At 43.4% G+C, this 22,777-nt stretch overlaps 1 protein-coding gene across 1 annotated transcript; it reads left to right on the top strand.

The window, feature by feature from the left end:
• Positions 1 to 1,768: 1,768 nt before the first annotated feature.
• Positions 1,769 to 20,906, top strand: CHRNA9 (cholinergic receptor, nicotinic, alpha 9 (neuronal)). Its single transcript, XM_011949071.1, has 5 exons — positions 1,769 to 1,976; positions 2,271 to 2,416; positions 3,657 to 3,811; positions 14,577 to 15,109; positions 19,680 to 20,906. The coding sequence occupies exons 1-5, from the start codon at positions 1,913 to 1,915 to the stop codon at positions 20,219 to 20,221; spliced, it is 1,440 nt and encodes a 479-aa protein (XP_011804461.1). The 5' UTR covers positions 1,769 to 1,912; the 3' UTR covers positions 20,222 to 20,906.
• The last annotated feature ends 1,871 nt before the right edge of the window (positions 20,907 to 22,777 follow it).

Raw genomic sequence — 22,777 nt, 5'->3', positions numbered from 1 at the left:
CTGGACCCCAATGGGCAAAGGTTCTCAGCAACTTCAACCTAAAAGAGGTCCCTGAGAGGAGAAGAGCCCCTGAAAGGAGGCGAGTGGGATAGGAAGGGAAGGGACACCATTCAAGGTAGGCCCTCTGTTAACTACAATTCAACCCTATGAGTGCTGTAAGGAATCAAAGATATATAAGGTAAAGATCCTCTACACACAAAGAAGTCACCACCCAGCTGGCATCAAAAGCCATATTGATGAAAGACGATGAGAAGGAAGAGATGCATTGTTAACGGTGCGGGGAGCACTGTGGATTGGGGCAGGTGGCCTGGATCCTGTCTCTGGCCGATCTGGAGGGAAGCCACTCTGCATCCCTGGGCCTCAGTTTCCTCATATGGAAGTGAGGCATTAAACTCAATTTCAAAAGTACCTTCCACCTCTGAGATTCCAAAACGGATGGTTTGTTGAAGGAGGACTGAGCATGGGCACCCGGAACTGTGTCATTTGATGAATGAGTCAGACTAGGGACGTCAGAAAAATAATGTCTTCACAATCAACACAAGGGGACAGGCAATTAAGAAACACTTTGCCGTTGGCTTGAGTGTCTGTTCCACTCAAAGGATACATTCCCGAAGAGGGATGGGGTGACTCATCAGGCGGCTGTAACCCGATGAAACAGAGCTATCCAATTTCCTCGCTCCGATTCCAGGCAACCAAATTATCTTAATACGGTTTTCCAAAGCAGATTCTCCAGGCAATAGGATGGGCAGACATGAGTTTACAGACTAAGGAGCAATTGAAAATTGACATTTTTCTAAAGGAGTAAAATTATATCACATATGAGAGACGACTGAAATTTTATATGAAGTAGCATTCAAATGCAAAGGGTATCATCATTAGTAGTATCACCATTAGTTATTATTCTCATGCTGATTTGGTCAGCCTTTGAGCCAGTTTTTCATTTTTTGTTTTTGAGCTGGTAAATCCTGTGTGACTTGGTAAACATAGAAATTCTGGATCTGCAAAGCTGATCAAAGATGAAAATTACTGATATTTAGAAAGTGCTTTCACATACAGATATCTCAGTAGCTCTAGAGAGAGGAAATATTATTTTCCCCAGTCTGTAGTTCTGGAAGGCTCAGAGAGGTTTGGTGACTTATCCAGAATAATAGAGCTCGTCAGGGTTTGGGCTAGCAGTCGAACCCAAGGGGTCAAGTCCAAATCCAACTCACAGTGTTGCTGCTTCTTAAGCGGGTGAATATCCACCCATCCAGCACACCACCTCACACATATACTCACAAACATTTACTAGGCAAGATCCGTGCCCAGAGGGACAGCTGCGGGAGGGATCAGAAGCTGAGGTAGAGAAAAAACCAAAATGCCAATATATTCTGAAGATCATAGAACCGTGTCTCTTTCCCTCTTCAAATGCTGCTAAAAGCGCATAGAGTCTTTCTGGACAGCCGTCCCATGGCTCAATCCCTTAGGCTTCCCTTAGTCCCCAGACTCAGGCTGAATCTGCTCATGGTGGGTGTAGAAAGCTCCCATTCTGCTTAGATGGAGTCTCTGGGGTGTCAGGCATACACCTGCTGCCTGCATCGACCTCCTCTTCTGTCTGGTTGTTTCTGCTGAGGGTGGCTGGGGACCCTCAACAGAGATGGCCCCCCAGAACAGCACTGTTGGACCTAACGCACCCTGGGTTCCCGGCATCTCAGCCACTGGAGTTGCCAGTCTCAAATTACTGGAGGGGAGGGAGGGCAGGCCTGGATCTCAGAATCTAGGTCCTGCGTGCAATGCAAGCCTGAGCTCTCCAGCTGCTGCCATAAGGCTGTGGCAGTGTGGGCTCCTTGTGCCCAGATCTTTCGTATTCACAGGGAGAAGTGGAAGACCACGCTGCCTGACCGAGACTTTATTATAGAGGCTCAGGAAAAAGATGAACTGGTCCCATTCCTGCATCTCCTTTTGCTGGATTTACTTTGCTGCTTCCAGACTGAGAGGTGAGCAGCTGGTGACATGTAACCATCTTGTCTCATCTGGGGCTATTGCTTTGGTGGGAGGTGGGGCAGGGCAGGGAAGACAAAACAGATGATTCCACGGCGTGGAAGGGCTCCGTGCTTCCTATTGCCTCTGACCTTGGTAGAACATGCCAGAAAAACAACTCATCCATTCACCCAAAGCTTGTCCCTTGCCAGTGCTGGGCCATCCCCCATTTTAGACCTCAGTCTTGTGTTCTTTGTCTTGAAATACATACAACACTCTGAAGGTTGATCCAGATCCCTCTTGTTGAGTAGCTGTGGAGACAGCAGATGGAAAATATGCTCAGAAGTTGTTTAATGACCTTTTTGAAGATTATTCCAATGCTCTTCGTCCAGTGGAAGATACAGATAAAGTCCTGAATGTCACACTGCAGATTACGCTCTCTCAGATTAAGGATATGGTGAGTAACACATGGTGCTGACTCTGTGGAATGATTCTTAGAGGATAAACAACCATGCTTTCTGAAGAGAATGTCTTAACTGGGAATTTGAGGGAATGATAGCTCCGTATGCAAGCTGGTGGGAGAAGAGAACGCTGGGAAAAGGAAGCTTTCTACAAAACTAATTAATTTCACGAAATGTTACCTAATCCTGGTCATTAACCGTAACAGTCTTAGAAAACCTAAGAAATGGTGGGGTTACATACTGTATGCTGCCATTTATATAAAATGTCCAAACTAGGTAAATCCGTAGATACAGAAAACAGCATAGAGGTTGCCAGGGTCTGCGGGGAGGAAGGGGAAAATGGCCAGTGAGTTCTTAATGATTATGGGGTTTCTTTGCGGGAGGGAAGAAATGCTCTTGAATTAGGCAGTGGTGATGGTTGCACAACATTGTGAATATACTGGAAGTCAGTGCATTGTTCCCTTCTAAAATGATTAAAATGGTGAGTTTTAATGTGAATTTAATCTCAATCTTTTTTTTGAGGGGGGGCAGGCAGAGTCTCACTCTGTTGCCCAGGCTGGAGTGCAGGGGTGCAGTCTTGGCTTACTGCAGGCTCTGCCTCCCGGGTTCACGCCATTCTCCTGCCTCAGCCTCCTGAGTAGCTGGGACTACAGGTGCCCGCCACCATGCCCAGCTATTTTTTTTGTATTTTTAGTAGATGAGGTTTCGCCGTGTTAGCCAGGATAGTCTCGATCTCCTGACCTCGTGATCTGCCCGCCTCGGCCTCCCAAAGTGCTGGGATTACAAGCATGAGCCACCACGCCCGGCCAATCTCAATTTTTTTAAAAAAAGGTAGTGTTTTAAGATGGCATAGCTTATTAGTGCTTATCTATATTTAATCACACAATGTTATGAAACTTGAAAGATTTTCCTTCTGCACATTGTTATTTCCTGACTTTTGCTTTCAAGTACGTCATTCATTAATCAATTTTCAGGAAATACGGGCAGTTGATCCGTGCAAAGATATCAAGACTTAAATATTTGTCCACTTTACATTCTGAACACTAAATCTAGGAGGAAAAGAATGATCTTGGTTGTCAATCAAGGGGATAGAATAAATAAAGAATAAAGCTCTCACTTACTTATTGAAAATTGATGAGTGTTTGTGAAATTCCTATTGTGAAAAACAAGTGTCCTATCAATGGAAGACATTTCAAGTGTCTGCTAGGTAAAGTTACATCTGCATTCATTGTGCAGGATGAAAGAAACCAAATTCTGACCGCCTATTTGTGGATCCGCCAAATCTGGCACGATGCCTATCTCACGTGGGACCGAGATCAGTACGATGGCCTAGACTCCATCAGGATCCCCAGTGACCTCGTGTGGAGGCCGGACATCGTCTTATATAACAAGTAAGTGCAGCTCAGAACTGAGGCTTTTCAGGCACGAGTGTGTTGATTTCATAGAATTTAAACATAATGAAAAAGGAATGTTTAAAACATGCATGAAATTAAATATTAATCCATGTTCCTAGGACTCCTGAAATAAGGGTCATAGAATCTTAGATCAGGAAATAATATGTCATAAAAGCTTAGAGCTGGAAGGAAACCATCAATCTACATGCCCCTTTTTCCGGTGGGAAAGTGGAGGCTGCGTTAGTTTGCGAGGACTAACTTTGCCGTAACAGAGTGGCACAAATTAGGTGACTTAACACAAACGTGTTGTCTCACAGTTCTGGAGTTGAGACACCTGAGATGCAGGTGTTGACAGCATGGTTTCCACTGAGGACTGTGAGGGAGGATCTGTTCCGGGCCTCTCTTCTAGCTAGTGGTGGTTTGCTGGCAGTCTTTGGTGTTCCTAGCATTGTAGAGCGTCACTCTGAGCTCTGCCTTCATCTTCATATGGTGTTCTCCTGTGTGTTCCGTGTCCAAATTTCCCTTTTATATAAGGACACCAGTCATATTGGGTTAGATGCCCACCCTACTCCAGCATGACTTCATCTTAACCTAATTGATTACATCTTCCATCTTGCTATTCTCAAATCAAGTCACATTCTGAGTGTTGGGGGCTAAGACTTCAATATGGGAATTTTTCAGGGACACAGTTCAACCCTTAACAGTGACATTCACCATCCAAGATCATGTGTCAGTAATTAATTAAACTGGAATGGGCCATCTAGAAACTGACCTGTGGATTTGGGGTTTTGTGTGGAGTGGAGGATGAACCAGTTTACAGGATACAAAGTGACCTTTTCCCGGTCTCGGAGCAAGGGGCCTTGTACAATGGGTAGGTAAGATTTATGTTTCGCAAGCTGGAAGGTGCATATGAATCGCCCAGGGAGTTTGTTAAAATACAGATTGTGATTCCACGGGTATGGGGCAGGCCTGTGATTCTGCATTTCCACAAGCTCCGGAAGACGTAGGTACTGTGGGTCCATGGGCAGCATTTTGAGAAAAATACCAGATCTCTGGTCACAGTTCAAGCTCAGTGGCCCTACCTGTTGTCGAAGGAGCTTCTCTCTCTTTTTGTTCTGGACCCAAGTTTCTGTGGAGTGGGAAAGTTCCTCTGTGGCTCAGAAGTATGTGAATGAGGGCAGCTTGGGGGCTCCCCTGGGTGGAGGCTTCCAGTGGGCATGGATTTCCTTTAAGGAAGCAACACGGGTGGGTTGCAGCCTGGATTTTAGTCTCTCCTTACTCAGAGAGCTCATCTAAGGGTCATGACCTCTGGAATCATAGCCCTGTTCTTTCTGTCCGTTCCCCACTCTGAGTGGTCTGTATCCCTTCCCAAAGAAGATAACAGGAAGATAACATTCAAGTCCTGAGCTTTATTCCTCCAGTTTACACTCTCTGCCTGTGCTCACTCTCTCTGTCTCTCTCTCTCTGTCTCTCTCTCTCTCTCTCTCTCTCTCACACACACACACACACACACACACACACACAGAGCAAGAAAACAAGCCACATTGTCCATTACCACTCTCTAGTCTGCACAGTGCAGGAGAGTAATATCTGATAATTTCATTGATATAGGCAGGGTGTGGGGGCTCACCCCTGTAATCCCAGAACTTTGGGAGGCCAAGGCAGGTGGATCACTTGAGGTCAGTAGTTCAAGACCAGCCTGGCTAACATGGTGAAATCCTGTCTCTACTAAAAATTAAAAAATCAGCTGGGTGTGGTGGCAGGCGCCTGTAATCCCAGCTACTTGGGAGGCTGAGGAAGGAAAATCACTTAAACCTGGGAGGCAGGGGTTGCAGTGAGCCGAGATTGCACCACTGCACTCCAACCTGGGTGACAAGAGTGAGACTCCATCGCAAAAAAAAAAAAAAAAAAAAGAAAAGAAAAGAAAAAGAAAGATAATTTCATTGACACAGATGATCTCTTATAGCATTCTGTAAGTTCCTTTTTTTTTTTAAGACGAGCTCTCACTCCTATCACCCACATTGGAGTGCAGTGGTGTAATCATGGCTCACTACAGCCTCAACTTCCCAGGATCAGGTTATTCTCCCACCTCAGCCTCCTGAGTAGCTGGGACTACAGGTGCATGCCACCATGCCCAGCTATTTTTTATTAGTAGAGACAGAGTCTCACCATGTTGCCCAGGCTGGTTCTGAACTCCTGGGCTCAAGCGATCCACCCAGCTTGGCCTCCCAAAGTGCTGGGGTTAAAGGCATGAGCTGCTGTGCCGGCAAGCATTCTGTAAGTTCTAAAAATTCTCTCCAGAAATCAAACAGAACGGTGGTTCTCCTCTCCCTCCTGTTTTGATTGGCTGAGGCGGTGACCATGTCTTACTGAAATGCTTCTTTGCAAGCTTACAAGGCACCCTAAGTTAAGCTGACTCCACTGCTCCCTTATTAGAGAAGCCAGTTATGTACTCATGAGCTCAAACAAGCCTACTGTGGCTTTGGTCAGTTCTGTCCTCATTCTCCCTTCCCCACTCCCCACTCCTTTACACAGAGCCTTTCACCACACTGGTTCATCATCTCTTTTTTGTTCCTCTGGTTGACTCTTTAGTCATCTCTGTGCTCTTGTCATGGACAATTCTGTTTCTGCTCCTCTCTTCTCCTTTGCCTTCTCCTTCTCAGTAAAACTTCTCAGAGTTTTGCTGTGTAGAAGAACCTCTAAACAGAGCTATGGTTGGATGACATCTTCATGCCTTTAACAAACTGAAATGAAAACGGAAGAGTGTTACAGGATCTGGCAAAGAAGGGCCCTTAATCATGACTATTTCCCTGAGCTCAGTCCTTCTAGCTGAATCTCTGACTCTGTAGAATCTACTGATGCCAGATACAATATCACTGCTTCTCAGAAGCAGGTAGAGAATGTCATAGGCAACACAATGGGCTTCCTGAGTTGTGGCAAGAAGGAGAAATAGGGGTAGGGGGTAAGTGAATCAGTCCAGTGTAGTAAGGACACCCAGGAAGGAAGATGCTTTGCATCTAGAGTCACTGTTCGTGCCCAAATCCATGGGGCTAGACTGGTAGGGAGTGATCAGGAAGGAGATGGGCCTGGATGCCACTTCACAGAAGAACAGTTGAATTTGCTGATGCTTAGTTTGGAAGAGAGAAACCTTGAAGACTTGATGATGGTTACCTTAGGCAATCAGAGAGAAAGTAGGGTGGAAAAAAGAGAACAATGTTCCAGAAGACAAAACCCAAGACAATCGGTAGAAGCCAAAGGGAAGATAAGCTCCCAAAAAAAAAAAAAAAATTTCCCTAATAACTTCGGCAACGAATTGTTCCAAGAAATAGTGAGCTTTTTAGCAATGTAACAGTTCACGTAGATACTGGCTCTTTCAGTAAATCAATAGAGAAATTAATGAATTGGGGCTCAAAGTTCTGATGGGAATGTTTAGTATTAGCATATGGTTAGTGTAGTGGCTAGTATAAGGCCACTGACATTTTTAGATTAGGTAAAATCAGATTACAGAAATTTTAAATTTGAATTCATTATGGCAGGGTTTTCATGGTCAAGTTCTTTTTGGCGGGGGCCGGTGGTTTGCTCTGTCACCTAGGCTACAGTGCAGTGGTGTGATCGTAGCTTACTGCAGCCTTGACCTCCTGGGCTCAAGTTGAGACAGTATTCTCCTCAATAGGGTCTGGAGACAGGGAGCCTTCACTTCAGCTTCCAATTGGTCACAGACCAAGTCTTCATTGCATGAGTTATAACTTCACTTCAGTCTCTGATTGGTTGTAGATCACATCTTCATCTGCATAGGGTGTAACTTCACTTCAGCCTCCAATTGGTTGTGGGCCAAGTTTTTATTTACATAGGGTGCAACCAATGGGAAACCTCTAGAGGGTACTTAAAACCCAGAAGATTTTGTAACCTGTAGTCTTGAGCTGCTTACTTGAGCCCACACCCACTCTGTGGAGTATAGTTTCATTTCAATAAATCTGAGAGTTTATTGTTTCTTTCATTGTTCTGTATTTTCATTGCTTTATTTGTGCATTTTGTCCAATTCTTTGTTCAAAATGTCAAGAACATGGATCACCTGTAGTTGAGACCTTCCATGGGGAACAAAGTGATCCTCTCACTTCAGTCTCCTGAGTAGCTGGGACTACAGGTATGCACTACAACACCCAGCTAATTTTTACAAAAATTTTTATAGAGATGAGGTCTCACTATATTGCCTGTTGTCCAGGCTGATCTTAAATTCCTGGGCTCAAGCAATCCTCCTACCTTGGCCTTCTAAAGTGCTGGGATTATAGGCATGAGCCACCATGCCTGGCCCCAGTGGTTGGATTTTAATGAGCAGTTTTAATGGTTGGATTTTAGACCTGGTGAGGAACTGGGTGCCCTATTGTATTCAAAAGAATTTGTCTAGAATTTAGCTTTAAGGCCAGCTTATGTAGCTATCCTTAGCCATATAAGATGATTTAGAGAATGTCAAGACTTCCAAATGAGACTGGAAATAAAAGAGGGGGAGGAGAAACAGGTTTGGAAAAAAAGAGGATGAATTTGATATTCTGTTTGGGGAACCAAAGAAAAATCCCTAAGGAAGTGTCCAATAATGAGATTGCAGAGGCAAATCTGAAACCTGGAGAAATGGTCAGGGCTGACGGAGATGCCAAAAGCCCTTAAAGTCCTATAGAACTACTCCTGGAAGGAAAGAAAATGGCTGACGATAAAGTTGAAAAAACCACTACATTTAAGGAATTTACAGAGGAAACTTAGAATTAGTGGTTAAAGAGGTAGAAGGAGAACTGAGAGAGTCATGTCATGAAAACCAAGGGAAGAGAGGATGTCTAGGAACAACACATAATCCCAATGTTTGGGAAGAGTTAAAGAAGATGAAGACTTAGGAGAAGTCTTGAGATTTGCCTAGTTGTACTTGTCGGAAAGACATCAAAATGCAGGAGTCAAGAAATAAAAGCAAGAGGAAACGGGACAACAGCAGGTATCAGTTACTTTTGAAAGCAGTGTATGGAAGGAGATGAGAGAGGTAGAAGGGCCAGGGAGAAAAGGAATTTGGCAGGAGAGACTTGCGAACAGAGTTGGAAAGTGGCTAGAGGGGCCAGAGAGAAGAAGAGGGACCAAGGGAAGCAAAATCCTGAAGGAGGCATGGAAGGAGAGGACTCACAGGACTGGAAGGGAAGTTAGCCAGCAAGAGAGAGGCAGGAACTTCTTTTTGATAAGGAAAGGAAGGAAAAGTGAATATGTGAAAGACAGAGACATTGGAGATGGAACGAGGAAGGGATCCTGGGACTGAGTAAACAGACAAGTCTACGCTGAGGTTCCAGGCACTCTGGGGACTGAAAACACTGGGCAACTCTCCCTGCTCCCTCATTCACCAACCTACTCCTCTCCAGTTCCCAGGAATGGGCTTCTTACAGTCAAGGCTGGGAAAGTCGTTTTTGCTCAATTGCAAAACAACTAAAGTTAGCTCAGTCTTTGATCAGATACAGAAGAGAAGAAAGGGCTGCCTGTATTGGTCTGTTTTCATGTTGCTAATAAAGACATGCCCAAGACTGGATAATTTATAAAGGGAAGAGGTTTAATGGACTCTCAGTTCACATGGCTGGGGAGCCGTCACAATCATGGCTGAAGGTGAATGGGGAGCAAAGTCACATCTTACATGGTGGCAGGCAAGAGAGCTTGTGCAGGGGAACTCCCCTTTATAAAACCATCAGATCTCATGAGACGTATTCGCTGTCACAAGATCAGCACAGGAAAAACCCGCCCCCATGATTCAATTACCTCCCACCATGTCCCTCCCGCAACATGTGGGAATTCTGGGAGCTACACTTCAAGATGAGATTTGGGTGGGGACACAGCCAAACCATATCACTGCCTGAAGGCCACTGAGGAGCTGAGGAAAGGGAAGGTAAGAGGAAAGCAATGTAAATATTCTGTGAGGTTTTAGGATTTCTGACCTCTAGAATTGTTAAGATGCTAAATTTGTATTGTTTTAAGACATTAGGGAGTGCACTCGGTGGCTTATGCCTGTAATCCCAAGACTTTGAGAGGCTGAGGTGGGTGGATCACTTGAGGTCAGGAGTTTGAGACCAGCCTGGCCAACATGGCGAGATCCCGTCTCTACTAAAAATACAAAAAAATTAGCCAGGCATGGTGGTGGGAGCCTGTAATCCCAGCTACTCTGGAGGCTGAAGCAGGAGAATTGCTTGAATCCAGGAGACAGAGGTTTCAGTGAGCCAAGATGGCACCACTGCACTCCAGCCTGGGCGACACAGTGAGATGCCATCTCAAGAAAAACAGAAAAAGAACAAAAGACATTAGGTTTAGGTTTGTTGTAGTTTGCTACAGCAGCAATAGAAGTTAATGTACATAGTTTGTTTAATATAAAAACTAAAAAGAAACCTTAAGGCATTATAATGCCCACTTTTACAGGTGAGTGACAGAGATATAACCCACCTAAGGTTATGAAACCTGAATCAGGTTCTGAACTCAAATCTCCATGATATTTTTATGAGAAGTAAATGAGCATTTTAAGACCCAATCTCTGACCTCAAGGAACAATCTAATAAGCTATGTATGTAAAAACTATAATGCAAGGTAAAAATGCAAGTGTCTTAAAACACAGAAGTAAAGTGCTGTGGCCCTTCAAGGATGGAAAGATATCTGATTGGAGAGGCAGGGAAGGCTTCACAGAGGTGGCCTCTGAGCAGAGTCTTGAAGGATGTGTTAGACTGCTACATGCAGAAAAGGGGGACCATTATGAGTTGAAGAAAGAGTTTAAGTAAGAGAAACTCACAGGGTTTGTTGGGATTTCAGTCTTAATTGGTGGAGTGGGAGTGAAGGAGACCAGCAGAAGGCACACAACTAGAAAGTGAGGTGGGAATAGATCATGGAATATCTAGAACACTAAACTGAGGAGGTCTACGTAGAAGTATTGTGTGGGCTATAGGAAGCCACTGCAAGTTTTGAGCTGTGATATGATAAAAAAAACCAGGGAGATAAACAATAAGATATTGGTCATGAAGTGATTAAATAATAATGTCTTGGCTGGGCACGGTGGCTCCTACCCATAATCGAGCACTTTGGGAAGCCAATGCAGGAGGATTGTATGAGGCCAGGAGCTCAAGATCAGGCTGGGCAACATAGTGAGACATTGTCTCTACAAAAAATATATATATTTTAATATAATGTATTTAAACTACTCAAAGCTGGGCATGGTGGCTCACACCTGTGAAACTAGCACTTTGGGAGGCCACAGCAGGCAGATTATCTGAGGTTGGGGTTTGAGATCAGCCTGGTAAAAATGGTGAAACACTGTTTCTACTAAAAATACAAAAATTAGTTGGACGTGGTGGTGCACACCTATAATCCTAGCTACTCGGGAGGCTGGGGCAGGAGAATCACTTGAACCTGGGAGGTGGAGGTTGCAGTGAACCAAGATTGTACCACTGCACTAAAGCCTGGGCAACAGGGTGAGACCCCGTCTCAAAAAACAAACAAACAAACAAACAACAACAACAACAAAAAAAACAGCCAGGCGTGGTGGCTCACGCCTGTAATCCCAGCATTCTGGGAGGCTGAGGCGGGTGGGTCACCTGAGGTCAGGAGTTCAAGACCAGCCTGGCCAACAAACAAACAAACAACAACAACAAAAAAAAAAACAGCCAGGCGTGGTGGCTCATGCCTGTAATCCCAGCATTCTGGGAGGCTGAGGCGGGTGGGTCACCTGAGGTCAGGAGTTCAAGACCAGCCTGGCCAACATGGTGAAACTCCGTCTCTACTAAAAGTACAAAAATTAGCCAGGCGTGGTGGCGGGCACCTGTAATCCCAGCTACTCAAGAGGCTAAGGCAGGAGAATCGCTTGAACCCAGGAGGTGGAGGTTGCAATTAGCTGAGATGGCGCCACTGTACTCCAGCCTGGGTGACAAGAACGAGACTCCGTCTCAAACAAACAAACAACAACAGCAACAACAACAACAACAACAAAAACAAACAAAAAACCCCACAACCTGCTCCAAAGTCGCTGGGGTGATGTTTTTGGTCAGCAGGTTCCCTTGCCCTTTGGCTTGGGGTTGGGTTTGGCCAATGTGGAGCACCAGTGGGCAACTGCAGGGAGAAGAGAGAGTGAGGTTAGCGTGTATATTCCCTCGCTCTCTTCCTGGGAGGTTATCTTTGCCTGGATGTGTTCCCTGAAGGAAAGTCATCAGTCCTATCATGGTGACCCTCTTCATGCAAATCTTTCCTTCCAGGTTCTGGTAACTGCACTTTCTCCTCACCTCTTCATGTCCAGGAATGGTTTCTCTGCATCGTATCCATAGCTTTGTGAACAGTCCCTTTCTTAAACTCTCCTCAGTTTATCTAATTGGAGTAGGCCATCTATTTCCTACAGGGACCCTGCCCAGCGCAATTATCCTAGCCCCACGCAGATTCTCTCTGATCCCCAGATCTCTCCTCTTGCACCAAGGAAGTAGGATGGGTGAGCATGTTCTCAGTTCGGGTCTAGTTCTCACTCCTCAGATAGCTAACTGTACACATTTCTCACTGTTACAGGAGGGAGCCTCAGGCATTTTCAAAAAATTTATTTTGTTATCTTCACAAACACTCACAATTAAAGATCCCCTTGGGATGGAGTTAACTCAGTCCATACCTCCTCCTCCTCCTCAGTAGATTAGAGTTAATATTGTGGCACCCAATTTCTAATGAGTGGAAAAATTAAAAACATGTCTGTTCTTTAAAAAATATATATAGACATGCATTAATTTTATTTTATTTTTTTTTTTGCTGTTATTGAGACAAAGTCTCATTCTGTCACCCAGGCTGGAGTGCAGTGGTGCAATCTTGACTCACTACAACCTCCGCCTCCCAGGTTCAAGCAATTCTCTTGCCTCAGCCTCCCGAGTAGCTGGGACTACAGGCGTGTGCCACCATGCCTGGCTAATTTTTGTACTTTTTTGGTAGAGACGGGGTTTTGCCATGCTGGCCAGGCAGGTCTCAAACTCCTGGCCTCAAGTGATCGGCCTCCCAAAGTGCTGGGATTACAGGTATGAGCACCATGCCCAGCCAATATATTTTTTATTTTAATAGCTTTTGAGGTACAAGTGTTTTTTACTTACATGGATGAATTGTATAGTGTGAAATCTGAGATTTTAGTGTGCTTGTCACCGAGTAGTGTACACTGTGCCAATATGTAGTCTTTTATCCCTTACCCCCTCCAAAAACATGCCTGTTCTGACCCAGCACATCCTTTTCCAGCAATTTAACCTAAGGAAAGGGTCAGTGGATAAATGTAAAGACTCAGCTACAGAGATGTCCACTGCAGCATTGCTTATAAATACAAAAACTGGAACCAACCATAATATCAAGCCTCAGTAGATTGGTTAAATAACTATGGTGTATCTAATATAGTGGAATATAATAGAATGCTATTTAGACATGAAAAGAATGTTGTAGAAGAGTATGAACAGATGACTATGTATTTTTTAAAATTTTGTTTCATCTTTTTTTTCCTTTTTATTTTTTGCAAGTTGACTTTAAATTGGAGGATAATTTTTAGATTTATAGAAAAGTTGCAAAGATAGTGCAGAATTCCCTTATACCCTTCACGCAGTTTCCCCTAATGTTACCTCTTACATAACCATAATATACTTATCAAAATAAATACAATGTTATTGACTAAACTACTTTATTCAGATTTTACCGGTTTTTCCGTGAATGTACTTTTTCTGTTCCAGGATCCAAACCAGAATACCACATTATATTTAGCTAAAATATACTTTGCAGGGAAAAAATTGTAAGGAAGACTGCAAAAAAAATGCACCCAAATGTTAACAGAAATGTACCAATTAAGACTCTTTGGTTATAAGCATCAGAAACTGACTTTGGCAACCTTGTGAAATAGGAATTTGTTAGAAGGATGTGGCACATCTCATTTAAATAAAGGAAAAAGTAAACAACCAACTCTTGGAAAGGACAGAACCAAGGCTGCTCTAGCGTTCAAGACAAGAGGGACTGTCTATTTTTTTCTGAATAGGGAGCCATCACTAGGGTGATGTTTTTGGTCTCTGGATCACTCTGCTTAAGACCTAAACTCTGGAAAGGGTGAATCTGTTGGACCAAGCCTGGGCCACCCAGCCGTCCTTTGGCCAGGGACACTGGGGCACCTTGACCAACATTTCCTCTGCCTTGCAATGGCAATGGAGAAAGAGTAATTCCCTAGAGAAAAATAGAAATTCTGTACCCCAAAATACAAGGCATAAATATTGATAAAGCAAAAGAAGATATATCTGGAATAAGTGACTATCTCTAAAGTTATGGGTGAACGACATTTGTTCCTCTGAGTTTTCCAAAGGCTACAAATAAACATGTATAGCTTTTATAATAGCCATAAAAAGCTTATTTTAATATTCTTGTGCCTAAAGTTAACAAATCAAGTAAGCAGATTTTAGTATCGACAGGCCTACTTTTTGTCTGTGTGTTCAAATCATTACACCTGGACCAAGAAAAGTGGCACTGGGAATGGACAGGAAGGGATAGAGAGCAGAGATGCTTTAAAGGAAGACTCCAAGAGAACTTGGCCCTGACTAGTTACAGGAGACGGAGGAGAAGGACAAATTGAGTTGATTCCAGACTCCCGAGCCACAATCACAGGGAAAATGGTGTTCCATGGCGCAAACACTGAAGTGATGGGCACAGTGAGCTGTCTGGGGTAAGGAAGGTGGCAAGTTCTCCTAGCATGTGGCTTTCGTTTTCCTCATCTGACCTCCAGGGCTGATGATGAATCTTCAGAGCCTGTGAACACCAATGTGGTCCTGCGGTATGATGGGCTGATCACCTGGGATGCACCGGCCATCACCAAAAGCTCCTGTGTGGTGGATGTCACTTACTTCCCTTTTGACAACCAGCAGTGCAACCTGACTTTTGGTTCCTGGACCTACAATGGCAATCAGGTAGACATATTCAACGCCCTGGACAGCGGAGATCTCTCTGACTTCATTGAAGATGTGGAATGGGAGGTCCATGGCATGCCTGCTGTGAAGAATGTGATCTCCTATGGCTGCTGCTCTGAGCCTTACCCGGATGTCACATTCACCCTCCTTCTGAAGAGGAGGTCCTCATTCTATATCGTCAACCTCCTCATCCCATGTGTCCTCATATCTTTTCTGGCTCCTCTGAGTTTTTATCTCCCAGCAGCCTCTGGAGAAAAGGTCTCCCTGGGAGTGACCATCCTGTTGGCCATGACTGTATTTCAACTAATGGTAGCAGAAATCATGCCGGCCTCAGAAAATGTCCCCCTGATAGGTGAGTTTAAGTGTCTTCCACTTCAAGCCCAGCTTTATAGTGCCTGGGGTCATGCCTTTAAGGTTGTGTGTGTGCCTTTAAACTTGAAACAATGGAGCCAATTTCAGACTCAATACAGACTGTCTCGAATTTTTCTGGTGGTTGCAGTTAGCATCTTTCAATATAGATAAGGCTTTTGGAATCAAAACTGGTCTTATGGTCTCTGGGTTTACACAAAAGAGCAATGAAAAGCATTACACTTTAGAGCAGTGGTTCTCAAAGTGGTGGTCCCCAGATGTACAGCGTCAGCATCACCTGGGAACTTAGAGAAACACAAAACCTCAGGGCCCACCCTAAGCCTACTGAATCAGACATTCTGGAGATAAGGCCCTGGCGTCCTGTTTTAACAAGCCTTCTGAGTGATTCTGATGCATTCTCCGTTTAAGTCTGAAATCCACTGACTCAGAGGTTGAAACCTGATTTTGAAGTCAAAGAAACCTGCATTTGAATGCTGACTTCACAGTTCACTGTTCACTCCTTGATCAAACTTAGGCAAGTTACTTGTTCTCTTAGTCTCTGCTTCATCATCTGCAAAATTTGTGTGATCACTTCCTTCTGTGTCACTGCTTAGTGCATGCCCTGGCATATGGTAAGTACTGAATAAACAGTGACTATTGTTATCATTTCATGTGACAAGGGCTTTCTTCTTGGGAAGAGTGGCAAACATGGCAGAAAAATGTGCTTTTTAAGCCTGACGTCTACCCTTAACAGAAAAATTTCATCTTCATTGGGTATAATAGCAGTGGAAGAGCTTATTAAAATGCAAGTTCCTACACCCGGAGAGTTTGATTTAGCAACTTGGCCAAGATTTGGGAATCTGAGGTGATTCCAAAGCAGACTAAATTTTCAAAAATCTACAATAATGAAATGTCCCTCCAAGGACTGAAGCGCAGACTGAGGGTACCACCCCTGCCTCCCCTATCCTTGCCTAGCTTGTTCTGAGGGCTTTCCTATCTCCTTTAACGTCTACTTTCTGCCTCCAATACCCTTGAGATCCAACATCTCCATCTCAAGGACTTGCTGTTGTAACAGATGCTTACCAGAATCAAGCTAGATCTAAGTTTGAGTTCCTTAAAGTAAGCAATAAGGAGAAATTTTAGAACACCAAGGAACTTAGAGTCCAATATCAAGAGACGTTGCCTTGCCGTTTTACTCTTTACTGAGTCCAATTACCCAATATTGAGATGATACTACAGTGACTTCTCCATTTGGAGATATCTTCCTTTTTATGTCTCTCCTTGCAAAATACACACACACACACACACACACACACACACTACACACATACACACAGCCCTCTTTTTCAGAATTAAACACAAGGCTTTTTGTCCTCTAATAAAAAGGAGATGTATTGGCATTTTATTACCTGTCCTGAGGCAGAAATGATTGGCAGTGATGATCATAGCCTTGTTCGAGGAAAGATCATGGGACGGTCCCACTCTCTTCTTGGGCAGTGACATTATCTAGCAAGCTGGCACAATTGCTAAAGACAGATGTCTCACAGGAATTGCTGGTTATGTTTTTATGAAAATATGGTATTTATATTTTAAAAATTAAATTTATATTTTTAAATTTTATTTTAATTTATTTTTATTATTTAAAAATGAAGTCTGGGCATGGTAGCTCATGCCTATAATCCTAGCACTTTGGGAGGCCGAGGCAGGCAGATCACCTGAGGTCAGGAGTTCAAGACCAGCCTGGCCAACATGGTGAGACCCCGTCTCTATAAAAAGAATTAGCTGGGCATGGTGATGCGTGCCTGTAATCCCAGTTACTTGGGAGGCTGAGACAGGAGAATCACTTGAATCCGGGAGGTGAAGGTTGCAGTGAGCCAAGATTGCACCACTGCGCTCCAACCTGGGCGATAGAGTGAGACTTTGTCTCAAAATAATATATATGTAGAAAAAAAGTAAAAAGATAGGGTCTCACTATGTTGGCTAGGCTGGTCTTGAACTCCTGGGCTCAAGTTATCCTCCCACCTTGACCTCCCAAAGTGCTGGAATTACAGGTGTGAGTCACCGCAACTGGCTGAAATTTATCTTTTTAGGAAAAGTGCACACAGATCTTGAGAACATTTATTTAACAATTATAATTTGTTATTCATAGCACCCATGGAATATGTTCACAATATTACAGAAATATGCTTAAGTTTTCTGCATCAAATGTAGCCCTTGATATAGGTTTCTGGCCCATGGCCTTTACCGTTTTAAGAAATGTCTCATATATTAACTCAGAGTTTTTGACAAATAATAAGTAGATGATAAACAATATCAAATACTTTGTCTTCATCTGTTAAGATAATAATGTGAGTTTTGTCTTTTTCTCATCAGTGTCATAAATTACATCAATAAGTCTTCTGATGTTGAACTCTTTTGTATAACTGGACCAAACTCCTTTCTTATGATACATTATCCTTTTAAGACACTGTTGGATTCAGTTAGCTAATATTTTGTAGAAGTTTCTCAAATATGTCGATTAGTGAAATGGCTTTAATATTTCTTTTCTTGTCACTTTTGGAATCAGGTCAAATGGACTTCACAAAATGAACTGGGCAGTTTTCCCTCTTTTTCTATTTCTGGTTGCATAAGATGGGAATTATTTGTTCCTTGAGAGTTTGGTAAAACTCACCTATAAATTCTTTTTGGTCCTAGAGCCTTTGGTGGGGGGATGGTGCTTGATTGATTCCCATTTCTATTAAAGTGTTCTTTATTCTTGCACTAATTTTGACATCTGACATTTTTCCAGCAGTTTCATCTAGATTATCAAATATGTTATTATACAGCTATTTTTATTTTTGTTTTTTGAGACATAGTCTAGCTCTGTTGCCCAGACTGGAGTGCAGTGGCATAATCTCGGCTCACTGCTAGCTTCGCCTCCTGAATTCAAGTGATTCTCCTGCCTCAGCCTCCTGAGTAGCTGGGATTACAGGCACCTGCCACCACACCCAGCTGATGTTTTTTATATTTTTAGTAGAGACGGGGTTTCACCATGTTGGCCAGGCTGGTCTCCGACTCCTGACTTCAAGTGATCCACCCACCTCGGCCTCTCAAAGTGCTGGGATTCCCAAAGTGGTGGGATTACAGGTGTGAGCCACCACGCCTGACTACACAGTTATTTATAATATTGTACTATTGTATAAGTCTTTTCCATCTTCTCTCTCTCTTTCCCTTTCTCTATTTCTCTCTCTATCCTGTAAGTGGTCTTATCAAAGGTTCATCAATTTTATTACTTTTTCAAAACTTTGCTTTTGGTTTTGTTCATCTTCTTGGCTTTTTGTTCTATATTTCATAAATTTGTAGCCTTATCTTAATTGTTTCCTTCCTTAATTTCACTTTTTCATCAACATGTGCTTTATATAATCACATTTTGAAGGCTGATAGTGATACAGTCTCCTTTCTTACCCAGTAACAATTGGCTTTCATATTAATGAGCTCTGAAGACAATTCTGAGAACTGGTCAAGTTCATTAGTTGTTTGTTCATTGAGTGTGGAAAAATTTTTCACCTCATGATCTCAGGAAACATTTCCAAACTTTTTAATTTCAAGCCAGGAACAGTGCTGAGAACTTCACATGTATCGTCTCAATTAAGCCTTCTCATATTCCTGCAAGTTAGATATTATTACTACACCCACTTTACAGAGCAGGAAACTGAGGCTTAGCAGGATTATATGCCTTGCTGAAGGCCAAAAGTCCAGGGAATAATAAAGCTGGGATTTGAATCCAGGAAGTCAGATTCAAAAGTCTATACTACAGCTGGGTGCGGTGGCTCAGGCCTGTAATCCTAGCATTTTGGGAGGCCGGGGTAGGCAGATCACTCGAGGTCAGGAGTTCGAGACCAGCCTGGCCAAGATGGCGAAACCCCCCGCTCTACTAAAAATACAAAAATTAGCTGGGCGTGGTGGCAGGCTCCTGTAATCCCAGCTACTTGGGAGGCTGAGGCAGGGAATTGCTTGAACCTGGGAGGCAGAGGTTGTAGTGAGCCGAGATTACACCACTGCACTCCAGCGTGGGCGACAGAGCGAGACTTTGTCTCAAAAAAAAAAAGAAAAAAGTCTATACTAGTAACCCCTAGGGTATAACACCTCCTTAGAGAGGGTGTTTGTTTCTTTTTAGGCCAAATACAGTCACGTGCCTCATAACAATGTTTTGGTAAATGACAGACCGTGTATACAACAATGGTCCCATAAGATTATAATGTCAATTTTCACTTTATCTTTTCTATGTTTAGACATGTTTAGACACACAAATACTTACCGTTTGATAATCATGTGTACAATTGCCTGTGGTATTCAACACAGTAACATGCTGCACAGATTTGTAGCCTCAGCAACAGGCTATACCGTGCAACCGAGGTGTGTAGAAGGCCATACCATCTAGGTCTGTGTACGTACACTCTATGATGTTCACACAACAGCAAAATCACCTAATGACCAATACCTTTCTCAGAATGTATCCCTGTTGTTAAGTGACTCATGGCTGTATGACGACTATTTTAAAGCAAATTCAGTTACTGTTGCTATTTTAATTCCAGGTAAATACTACATAGCTACGATGGCCCTGATCACGGCCTCCACTGCCTTGACCATCATGGTGATGAATATCCACTTCTGTGGGGCCGAGGCCCGGCCGGTGCCACACTGGGCCAGGGTGGTCATCCTGAAATACATGTCCAGGGTCTTGTTTGTCTATGACGTGGGTGAGAGCTGCCTCAGCCCGCACCACAGTAGAGAGCGGGACCACCTCACGAAAGTTTATAGCCAACTCCCAGAGTCTAACCTGAAAACAGCCAGGAACAAAGACCTTTCCAGAAAGAAGGACATGAACAAACGCTTAAAGAACGACCTGGGCTGCCAGGGTGAGAACCCTCAGGAGGCCGAGAGTTACTGTGCACAGTACAAAGTGCTGACGAGGAATATTGAGTACATCGCCAAGTGCCTCAAAGACCACAAGGCCACCAATTCCAAAGGGAGTGAATGGAAGAAGGTGGCGAAAGTCATAGACCGATTCTTCATGTGGATTTTTTTCATTATGGTGCTTGTGATGACTATTTTGATCATAGCAAGAGCGGATTAGTCACAGATATTGGCTTTGCTATCTCGGTAGAAATTAATACAATTCCCTGTGATCTATTCCAGTGTTCTTCCAAGATTTTTGTTCATCTATAATTTAGGGGTTATGTCGTCTGTGCGTTTTATTTTTAACCTCAAATCAATGTCGAAGTTATCTGCCCTGTCAAATTAAGCAGGAGATCCAAAATTTCAAGGGTAGGAAGATGGAAGAAAGAGGGAAAGAGACCTTTTATAGCCCACCATAGCGGTGGTGACTGGCCTCTAGTTTATACAATTATTCACCTCTTTGGCAGTACAGATAACAAAATACACTTTCCTGGTAAAATTTAAAACAAAAAGGCGAAACAAACCAAACTCATTTTCCCCTTAGTTCCCCTTAAACTATACTTTAAAAAATGAAATAGTCATATATATGTTAGTGTGATTTAAGTCTCAATGGTACCTTATTCAGGCATAGTGCATTTGAAGTCATATCTCTAATAGTGGAATAAAAGGTTTTGTCCCATGTGAAGAAAGTCTAAGCATCAGCTGTTTAATAGGGAAAGAGCTTGCTTCATAATGGTGATGTTGTATATGTTGGTTATGTTTTATATAAACCCAAAGATGAAGTCATTCCTGCATTTACCCTTTGATTAAAATATGATAGATGAGGTTGTTCCTGTCTTGTATCAAAATAAGGTGATTAGCAAGCTGGGCTCATCCATTCATTCATTGAACTTTTCACCAAACATGAATCACATTTTTCCTACATGTAATAAAAGCGACATGATTCACATTTTTTTGGGTGTCACAGCAATTCTTATGCACAAGTCTGATCACTTTGATCCTCATAACAGTTCTGTGAGTTGGGGAGGCGAGTATTACTATTCTTTCTCAGAGAAAGAAACTGTGGCTTAAAAGGCGGGTGTAAGTGACCTGTCTCCTCAATATCCAACAACGTATAAGTGGAACTGGGACTCAGCCCTCAGCACTGGGACTCAGAGTTGGGCTACGTCTGCTAAAGTCACCCTGCCTTAGGCCATGACAAATTATGATTTAGCATAGGAGAGACTGAGAGATTCTTGTTCTTAATTCTGAACTTCCTGCCCTAATTTACTTCCTATATGTCTCAACTTCTTTCCTACTTTCAACAAAACGTAACTTCAAATCCACCCCCCATTCCCACCTAGATTAAAATGATCCAAGGCTGGGTGCAGTGGCTCACATCTATAATCCCCCTTTTTTTTTTTCTTTTTTTTTTTTTGAGAGGGAGTCTCACTATCACCCAGGCTGGAATGCAGTGGCATGATCTTGGCTCACTGCAATCTCTGCCTCCTAGGTTTAAGCAATTCTCTTGCTTCAGCCTCCCTAGTAGCTGGGACTACAGACGTGTGCCACCACACCTGGCTAATTTTTTTGGTATTTTTTGTAGAGACGGGGTTTTGCCATGTTGGCCAGGCTGGTATGGAACTTCTGGCCTCAAGAGATCTGCCCACCTTGGCCTCCCAAAGTGCTGGGATTACAGGCATGACACCATGCCCGGCCCTATAGTCTCAATATTTTGGGAGACTGAGGTGGAAGACTGCCTGAGCCCAGGAGTTCCAGAGCAGCCTGGTTAACATGCAGAGAACTTGTCTCTACAAAAAAGTTAAAAATTAGCTGGGCATGGTGACAGACAACTGTGGTACCAGCTACTTGGGAGGCTGAGGTGGGAGGATCACTTGAACCCAGGAGAGTGAGGCTGCAGTGAGCTGTGATTGCACCACTACACTCCAGCCTAGGTGACACTGTGAGACATTCCCTAACTTCCAACTCGTCAACTATTCTTTTTCCAGTTAAAAACAGACGAACAAACAGAGGTGAAGAGAAAACAGGAGTCAACCTAGGAAGGGGAGGACAATGTTTGGTTTAAACATATAGACATCTTTTTTTTTTTTTTTTTTTTTTTTGAGACAGAGTCTCACTCTGTTGCCCAGGCTGGAGTGTAGTGGCATGACCTTGGCTCACTGCAACCTCTGCCTCCCAGGTTCAAGCGATTCTCCTGCTTCAGCCTCCGGAGTAGCTGGGACTACAGGTACGTACCACCACACCGGGCTAATGTTTTGTATTTTTAGTAGACATGGGGTTTCACCATATTGGCCAGGCTGGTCTCGAACTCCTGACCTCATGATCCACCCACCTCAGCCTCCCAAAGTGCTGGGATTACAGGTATGAGTCAATGCTTCCGGCTGACATTGTTTTTTAATTCTTGTGTTTACTCATTCCAGAAAACATTTATTGTGTACCTACTATATACTTAGTGGTATGCCAGCTGCCTTGAAGGGAGCAAGTATGAAACGTGGCTTCTACCCTCCAGTTGCTCACATGTTGCTCACAGTTCAGTGGAGGAGATACCAAGGAAATAGGCAAACATAGTCAAGTGTAAAACGTGCTATCACAGAATCACAGACAAAACACCATGGGCACAATGATGATGAATCTGTTTGAGGGAAAGTTTCGGAAAGACTTTGTAGAGTGTAGCATCAACATTTGAGTTGAAGTTTTTTTTTGTTGTTGTTGTTTGCTTTTAAGAGGGAGTCTC

This window comes from Colobus angolensis, unplaced genomic scaffold (genome assembly GCF_000951035.1).
Source record: "Colobus angolensis palliatus isolate OR3802 unplaced genomic scaffold, Cang.pa_1.0 Scaffold29, whole genome shotgun sequence".
Classification (NCBI taxonomy): domain Eukaryota; kingdom Metazoa; phylum Chordata; class Mammalia; order Primates; family Cercopithecidae; genus Colobus; species Colobus angolensis.
Note: the sequence above shows the minus strand (reverse complement) of the source record. Positions and strands in the feature narration are given on the sequence as shown.

What these genes read in the sequence shown, in the direction of transcription:
- CHRNA9 (XM_011949071.1), top strand. Translation starts at nt 1,913, where the DNA reads ATGAACTGGTCCCATTCCTGCATCTCCTTTTGCTGGATTTACTTTGCT. An exon ending in TCTCTCAGATTAAGGATATG is followed by an intron (nt 2,417 to 3,656) that starts GTGAGTAACACA and finishes TTCATTGTGCAG; the next exon opens with GATGAAAGAAACCAAATTCT. An exon ending in AGAAAATGTCCCCCTGATAG is followed by an intron (nt 15,110 to 19,679) that starts GTGAGTTTAAGT and finishes TTTTAATTCCAG; the next exon opens with GTAAATACTACATAGCTACG.